The sequence below is a fragment of the Coregonus lavaretus genome (assembly GCF_964263955.1).
Source record: "Coregonus lavaretus genome assembly, chromosome: 2".
Classification (NCBI taxonomy): Eukaryota; Metazoa; Chordata; class Actinopteri; order Salmoniformes; family Salmonidae; genus Coregonus; species Coregonus lavaretus.
In genome coordinates this window covers 69509463-69518514 of record NC_139989.1, presented here as the reverse complement: position 1 = coordinate 69518514, position 9052 = coordinate 69509463, and the positions used below count along the sequence as shown (strand labels likewise).

The following is a 9052-nucleotide window of genomic DNA, read 5'->3' as shown; positions in this document are numbered from 1 at the left end:
GTTCTTGGAGTGGGCCTGCTACCACCGGCCTGAGAAGGGACACATGGAACGAGGGGTTAATACACTTATACTCAACTGGTAACTGTAATCTATAACATACCTCGTTCAACCTTCTCAGGACTTTAAATGGCCCCACAAACCGCCGACCCAGTTTCCGACAGGGCAGGCGGAGGGGCAGGTTTCTGGCAGAGAGCCAGACTCGATCTCCAGGTGCGTACACAGGCCCCTCACTGCGGTGTAGGTCGGCGCTCGTCTTCTGTCGACGTATGGCACGCTGCAGATGGACGTGTGCAGCGTTCCACGTCTCCTCCGAGCGCCGCACCCACTCATCCACAGCGGGGGCCTCGATCTGGCTCTCATGCCATGGTGCCAGAACCGGCTGGTACCCTAAAACACACTGAAAAGGGGTTAGTTGGGTGGAGGAGTGGCGGAGAGAGTTCTGTGCCATCTCGGCCCAGGGCACATATCTCGCCCACTCCTCCGGCCGGTCCCGGCAGTATGTTCTGAGAAACCTGCCCACATCCTGGTTTACGCGTTCCACCTGCCCATTACTCTCCGGGTGGTAACCCGAGGTGAGGCTCACCGAGACCCCCAACCGCTCCATAAAAGCTCTCCAGACTCTGGAGGTGAATTGGGGACCCCGGTCAGCCACAATGTCCTCGGGCACCCCGTAGTGCCGGAACACATGAGTGAATAGTGCTTCGGCGGTCTGTAGGGCAGTAGGAAGACCCGGCATGGGGAGCAAACGACAGGCCTTAGAGAACCGGTCCACAACGACCAGGAGTGTAGTATTCCCTTGAGAGAGGGGAAGGTCAGTTATAAAATCCACCGAGAGGTGGGACCATGGTCGTTGTGGAACGGGCAGGGGCAGTAACTTACCCCTAGGCAGATGTCTAGGCGCCTTACACTGGGCGCACACCGAGCAGGAGGAAACATAAACCCTCACATCCCTGGCCAACGTGGGCCACCAATATTTGGCACTAAGACAGTGCACTGTCCGGCCGATACCCGGATGTCCAGAGGAGGGTGACGTGTGAGCCCAATAGATCAATCGATCCCGACACTCGAGCGGAACATACTTCCGACCCTCCGGGCATTGTGGTGGACTAGGGTCGGTGCGTAATGCCCGCTCGAGCTCAGAATCGAGCTCCCACACCACCGGTGCCACTAGACACGACTCCGGCAGTATGGGAGTGGGCTCCACGGACCTCTCCTCCCCGTCATACCGCCGAGACAGCGCATCTGCCTTACCGTTTTGTGACCCAGGGATGTAGGTGATCTTAAAAGAGAAACGGGTCAAAAACATACTCCATCTAGCCTGTCGAGGGTTCAGCCTCCTCGCTGCCCGGATGTACTCCAGGTTACGGTGGTCCGTCAAAATGAGGAAAGGGTGTTGAGCCCCCTCAAGCCAGTGCCTCCACACCTTAAGGGCCTGTACCACAGCTAACAGCTCCCTGTCCCCTACGTCATAATTTCGCTCCGCCGGGCTGAGCTTCTTGGAATAGAAGGCACAGGGGCGGAGTTTAGGTGGCGCGCCTGACCGTTGTGAAAGCACGGCGCCAATACCGGCCTCAGACGCGTCCACCTCTACCTGAAATGGTAAAGAGGGATCCGGATGCGCCAGCACCGGAGCCGAGGTGAACAGGTCCTTCAGCTTCTCAAACGCCCTGTTCGCCTCGACTGACCACTGCAGACGCACCGGGCCCCCCTTTAAGAGAGACGTGATGGGAGCTGCCACTTGCCCAAAACCCCGGATAAACCTCCGGTAGTAATTCGCAAACCCCAAAAACTGCTGCACCTCTTTCACAGTGGTTGGTGTTTGCCAATTACGCACGGCTGACACTCGGTCTACCTCCATCTTCACCCCTGACGCAGACAACTGATACCCCAAAAAGGAAATCGACTCCTGGAAAAACAGACACTTCTCTGCCTTCACATACAGGTCGTGCTCCACCAGCCTCCGCAACACCCTGCGCACCAGGGCCACATGCTCGACACGGGTAGGTGAGTACACGAGAATGTCATCTATGTACACCACGACTCCCTGTCCCTGCATGTCCCTGAAGATCTCATCCACGAATGATTGGAAAACTGACGGAGCATTCATCAACCCGTATGGCATGACTAGATACTCGTAATGGCCCGAGGTGGTACTAAAGGCTGTTTTCCATTCATCATCCTTCCTGATGCGCACCAAGTTGTACGCGCTCCTGAGATCTAATTTCGTGAAGAAACGCGCCCCATGCAACGACTCAGTCATGGTCGCAATCAGCGGGAGTGGATAACTATACTTCACCGTAATCTGATTGAGACCACGGTAATCGATGCACGGACGCAAACCCCCATCCTTTTTCTTCACGAAAAAGAAACTCGAGGACGCGGGGGAAGTGGACGGCCGTATGTATCCTTGTCTCAGTGATTCGTCTATGTAAACCTCCATAGCTTTCTTCTCCTCCTGAGACAGAGGATACACATGACTCCGTGGGAGCGCAGCTCCTGCCTGAAGGTCTATCGCACAATCCCCCTGCCTATGGGGTGGCAACCGCGTCGCCCTCGCCTTACTAAACGCAATAGCCAAATCCCCATACTCAGGTGGAATGTGCAATGCGGGCACCTGGTTTGGACTCTCCACCGAGGTAGCCCCTATGGAAACGCCCAAACATCTACCCACACACTGAGCAGACCACTCCATCAGAGCCCTCTCCTGCCACGAAATAACGGGGTTATGGGTACTTAACCAGGGCATGCCCAGCACCACCGGATACGCAGGAGAGTCAATCAGAAACAGTTGAATTATCTCCTGATGACTCCCCTGCGCACACATCCTAAGTGGCGCCGTGACCTCCCTGATTAAGCCCGTACCCAACGGACGACTATCTAGGGCGTGAACGGGAAAAGGAACATCAACAGGGAGAAGGGGAAACCCTAACTCTAAACAAAACTTCTTATCAATAAAATTCCCAGCCGCGCCTGAATCTACCAGCGCCTTATACTGGGAATGAGGTGCCACCTGCGGAAAACGCACAGGCATACAAAAATGGGCAACAGTGAGCTCTGGGTGAGTGGGGCGCCTACTCACCTGGAGGGAATCCCCAGTGCGGGACCTGTCGTCATCTCCCCGAGGAGGCCATCCCCAGCACCTAGCCGCGGTGTGTCCTCCCCGACCACAGTTGGTGCAGTGGATGGACCCCCTCACCTGCCGACTCCTCCTATCTCTAGCGCCAGCGCCCCCGAGCTCCATAGGACACGGCTCGGATGCGCTGGAGGGTGAAATGGACGGACCCCCCTCAGGACGTCCGCGGGTGGCCAATAGGTTATCTAACCTGATTGACATGTCGACCAGCTGGTCGAAAGAGAGACTGGTGTCCCTACAGGCCAGCTCCCTACGGACGTCCTCTCTTAGGCTACATCGATATATATCGACGAGGGCCCGCTCATTCCACCCTGCATCAGCCGCTAGAGTACGGAATTCAAGCGCGAATTCCTGAGCACTCCTCCTCCCCTGCCGGAGGAAGACCAGACGCTCCCCCGCCGCTTTCCCCTCCGGGGGATGGTCGAACACCGCCCTAAAGCGGCGGGAGAACTCGTCGTAGGTGATACTCGCGGCGTCGATCTTCCTCCACTCCGCGTTGGCCCATTCCAACGCCTTCCCGGACAGGCAGGATATCAGGGCAGACACGCTCTCATGCCCCGAGGGTGCCGGGTGTACGGTGGCCAGGTACAACTCCACCTGGAGGAGGAATCCCTGACACCCAGCCGCGGTTCCGTCGTAGGCCCTCGGGAGAGCGAGTCGGATCCCTCTGTGTTCTGGCGCTGGAATGGGCAGGCTGGCCGATGGTGCTGGCTGGGCTGGCGGTGAGGAAGGTGTTGGAGGTGCGCCCCAGCCTCGGAGCGTGGTGATTACCTCCTGCAGGGCGGTTCCCATCTGGAGGATCTGTTCCTGTTGCTCCCGAACCTGGACCTCCAGTCTCGTCGGCGCTGCTTCGGCTCCCGCTGATTCCATGTTTAAGGTGTGTAATTCTGTCAACGATGTAGTGATGGTGTGGTGGGGAATCAGGCGCAGAAGCAGAGGTACAGTCCAACAAGACTTTACTATGCAAAATAATCCACAAACGGCAGGATGCCAAACAGACGCGCACAGGCGTCAACACACGATCGCACGAAAACACAGTGCGCAAAACTCTCCTAAACAGAGGAGGACACTACTAATCCTGGCGTACTGGAAAAATAACACAGCTACGCAACCATCTGACAAGCGACAATTACACACAACACTATACACACAAACAGGGAACTAAATAGGGTGCATAATGAGACCTAACACAAAACAGGTGTGGCTAACAGACAAAACTAATCAAACAGGAAACACAGAACATAGAACGGTGGCAGCTAGAATTCCGGAGACGACGAACGCCGAAGCCTGCCCGAACAAGGGAGAGAGGCAGCCTCGGCCGAAACCGTGACAGTGTGCAAAGCTGTCATCAAGGCAATGGGTCGGCTATTTGAAGAAACTCAAATAGAAAATATAATTTGATTTGTTTAACACTTCTTTGGTTACTACATGATTCCATATGGGTTATTTCATAGTTTTGATGTCTTCACTATTATTCTACAATGTAAAAGATAGTAAAATGGAATGAGTAGGTGTGTCCAAACTTTTGACTGGTACTGTACATATTACCTCAATTACCTTGACCAACTGCTGCCCCTGCACATTGACTCTGTACCGGAACCCCCTGTATATAGCCTCCCTACTGTTATTTTACTGCTGCTCTTTATTTATAATTGTTTTTATTTTTGTTAAAACTGCATTGTTGGTTAAGGGCTTGTAAGTAAGCATTTCACTGTAAGGTCTACACCTGTGTATTCGGCGCATGTGACAAATAACATTTTATTTTATTTTATTTGAATAGTTAATGGTGAAACTGCCACGTCCGTTTGTGGTATAACAACTACAAAGAAGTTACTTCAAACAACCAACACTGTGTTTTCCCCCCTCAGACATCATTGCATCATGGGACATGTGATAGAACAGCAGAGTATGTAGTTTTTTTGTTTCACCACGTTGCACGACGCTCCTCACCTCCGCTTGGTCAACAAAACAATAACAATAACAACGACAGTGGCGCAGATTCCATCTTGAATTGATCTTAAATGTTCTCCTCATTCCTCAGATCAATATTCCCTTTTCTGTGTGAGCAATGGCCAGGTCCGAGACTATCCCTCTGGAGGAGATGGTGAGCATCCTGGACCAATGCGGGCCAGCTCTGACATATGTCCTGCAAAGCAAGTTTGGATGTACTGCTGTGCTCCATGGTGTTGATGCCGGTGCAGGTACAAGGAAGTTCAAGATGCCAGGTGAGGAAAGGTTTTCTACCCAGCTGTCAAAGGGCCTCAAAGTATCAGTAAGGAAAGATGACTTTACCACTCATAAAGCAGATGCTGTGATCAATTCTGCCAATGTGAATCTCCACCATGTGGGAGGTCTCGCCAGGGCGCTGTGTGATGCCGGAGGCCCGGATATCCAGCGAGAGAGTGACCAGTACACAAAGCTTTACGGAAAGTTGTCAACGGGAGATGCCATCGTTGCCGAACCTGGACGCTTACCGTGCAAGAAGATCATTCATGCTGTGGGTCCATGCCTTCCATACAAACCAATGCAATATAATATTGATGATGCTGTGCCAGAACTCACAAAGACTGTAATAAGCATTCTAAAGATGGTAAATCAAGAGAAGCTGCAGTTTGTGGCCATCAGTTCTGGCCTGTTCAACTTTCCCTTGCCTCTCTGTGCAGACGTCATTGTTAAAACACTGAAAGAGTACCATGATCGGGATTATTAGTATTTCCTACAGTATTTCTTACAGTATTTCCTACAGTATTTCTTACAGTATTTCTTAGTGTTTCTTACAGTGTTTCTTACAGTATTTTGAATTAAATTCTTCTTCTATGTCTCATTTTTAAGGATTTAAGCATGCAACGGTCCATTCCGACTCCAGATATGCAAGGAAAAGTATTCAACCGTTTATCAAGCTCTGCAGTGCCTATCATGAGACATTGAAGGAGGCCAGACGCTGGTATTTTGATGTTTTGAACCCTGCCTCGAAGAACGTAATCACCATTCACAACAATTTCATCCAGCACTTTGGCCAGAGGGAGTGTGATGTGCTTCTTTCTCTTCAGACCAAGAGGGAAGTTTCCATCGAGGAGAACTTTAAAGATGGCCACTTTGGAGTGACCATCCAGGGGGCTTCTAGATGGTTCAAAGCTGCTCTGTAAGAGGTGGAAGCCCTGTGCTGCAAAGTCCAAGAGGATTTTGCAAAAGAAGAGTTGAGTTTCATGGGCAAGCAATCTCCCACTAGTTCCCCAAGGAAGCCTGTAGATGACAACAGTTCTGACTATAAAGAAAGACAACAACATTTTCCCGGGCTTCAAATTGTCAGGGTGAGTGTCACAAGAAACAACAGATAACATTAAAGGTGCAATCTGTGATATTTACTACCTGATAATTCATCAAATATGTCCATGGCTGATGCGTTACAGGTTGAGAAGGTGGAGAACAAAGCTCTGAAGCAGGTCTTTGACCTCATGAAGAGGCAGTTGCAGGTGTCTAGCTCTTCTCAGCGAATGTACCAGCGCTTGCCTGCGCAATTCTGTGACCTGCTCAGCAGAGTGGGCTTTCAGATGGAGTTTGCGCCACCTGACGGTAAAAGAGATTCAGATGGAGTTTGCACCACCTGACGGTAAGAGATTCAGATGGAGTTTGCACCACCTGACGGTAAGAGAGATTCAGATGGAGTTTGCACCACCTGACGGTAAGAGAGTTTCAGATGGAGTTTACACCACCTGATGGTAAGAGATTCAGATGGAGTTTGCACCACCTGACTGTAAGAGAGATTCAGATGGAGTTTACACCACCTGATGGTAAGAGAGATTCAGAGTTTGCACCAGTGGTGGAAAAAGTACCCAATTTTCATACTTGAGTAAAAGTAAAGATACTTAATAAAAAATGACTCAAGTAAAAGTCAGTCACCCAGTAAAATACTACTAGAGTAAAAGTCTAAAAGTATTTGGTTTTAATTATACTTAAGTATCAAAAGTGAATGTAAAAGTACAAATCATTTCAAATTCCTTATAATAAGCAAACCAGATGGCGCCACTTTCTTGTTTTTGTTATTTACGGAAAGCCAGGGGCACACTCCAACGCTCAAACATAATTTACAAATGAAGCATGTGTGTTTAGTGAGTCCGCCAGATCAGAGGCAGTAAGGATGACCAGGGATGTTCTATTGATAAGTGCCTGAATTGGACCCTTTTCCTGTCCTGCTAAGCATTCAAAATGTAACGAGTACTTTTGGGTGTCAGGGAAAATGTATAGAGTAAAAAGTACATTATTTTCTTTAGGAATGTAGTGAAGTAAAAGTAAAAGTAGTCAAAAATATAATAATAATAATATGCCATTTAGCAGTCGCTTTTATCCAAAGCGACTTACAGTCATGCGTGCATACATTTTTGTGTATGGGTGGTCCCGGGGATCGAACCCACTACCTTGGCGTTACAAGCGCCGTGCTCTACCAGCTGAGCTACAGAGGACCACAATATAAATAGTAAAGTTAAGTACAGATACCAAAAAAAACTACTTAAGTAGTACTTTAAAGTATTTTTACTTAAGTACTTTACACCACTGGTTTGCACCACATGACGGTCAGAGAGATTCAGATGGAGTTTACACCACCTGATGGTAAGAGAGATTCAGATGGAGTTTGCACCACCTGACGGTAAGAGAGATTCAGATGAAGTTTGCACCACCTGACGGTAAGAGAGATTCAGATGGAGTTTACACCACCTGATGGTAAGAGAGATTCAGATGGAGTTTGCACCAACTGACGATTTGAGAGATTCAGATGGAGTTTACACCACCGGACGGTAAGAGAGAATCAGATGGAGTTTGCACCACCTGACGGTAAGAGAGATTCAGATGGAGTTTGCACCAAGTGACGGTTTGAGAGATTCAGATGGGGTTTGCACCACCTGACGGTTTGAGAGATTCAGACAGAGTTTACACCACCTGACGGTAAGAGAGAATCAGATGGAGTTTGCACCTACTGACGGTAAGAGAGAATCAGATGGAGTTTGCACCACCTGACGGTAAGAGAGATTCAGATGGAGTTTACACCACCTGACGGTAAGAGAGAATCAGATGGAGTTTGCACCAACTGACGGTTTGAGAGATTCAGATGGAGTTTACACCACCTGACGGTAAGAAAGAATCAGATGGAGTTTGCACCACCTGACGGTAAGAGAGAAGCCACCTATAGAATAAGAATGACATAATAGAGTACATTTTGCATCCCTTTGATAGGGGGTTTGCACTAATATTGAATTTTAAAAGCCTGTATACTAAGTTAAGTGTCCTTTTATATAGACCACAAGGAACATTCAATAATTCCGATTTTTTTATATGAATAAAGACTTGCTAAAGTGCCAGAAATCTGCATTTTGACATGTCCCTCGTCATGTTTTTCCAACTTCTAGGAAGATCTTAACCCACTTCAACCACAACACTTCTTCATGGTTTCACCATCTTTTGTAAAGCCCTAGTTACTGTATATTCTTGCTTTAACAGTCATTTCTGAAGATTCTAATTTATTTCATGTGATTAGTGATTCACTTACACCTGTCCCTCATTTTAAGGTCAACCCTGTTACGTGAACTGAACTCTCGTTTTAATATGGTGAAACTATTCCTTTAGAAAAATGTTTATTTTCTCAAAATAAACATTGAACATCTAACAGTCAACCAAGTGAGCTGGTCCTATTCTTTTTGGCAATTTTCTGGTGTTTTGTGGTGGAAAAATGTGCGCGTCGAGCATAACACGTCAATCCTGTTACCCATAGACAGACAAGCTAGACATTATTTTGTGAAGCTTGCATTCAATTGCCCCTCCCTGTTGCACACAACAAGCTTCCATTCCCCCATATCACAAGGGGATTTATGGCTGATTTAAGATTTATTTAAGATTTATTTAACCTCAACCATGTTACTTTAATGG

General features: G+C 48.7%; 1 protein-coding gene across 1 annotated transcript; it reads left to right on the top strand.

The window, feature by feature from the left end:
* Positions 1-5201: 5201 nt before the first annotated feature.
* Positions 5202-5843, top strand: LOC311140204 (protein mono-ADP-ribosyltransferase PARP9-like; the record flags this gene model as incomplete). The annotated part of the gene is made up of 1 exon (XM_084175156.1): positions 5202-5843. One exon carries the CDS (start codon positions 5202-5204, stop codon positions 5841-5843), a length of 642 nt encoding a protein of 213 aa, XP_084031282.1.
* Between the last annotated feature and the right edge of the window lie 3209 nt (positions 5844-9052).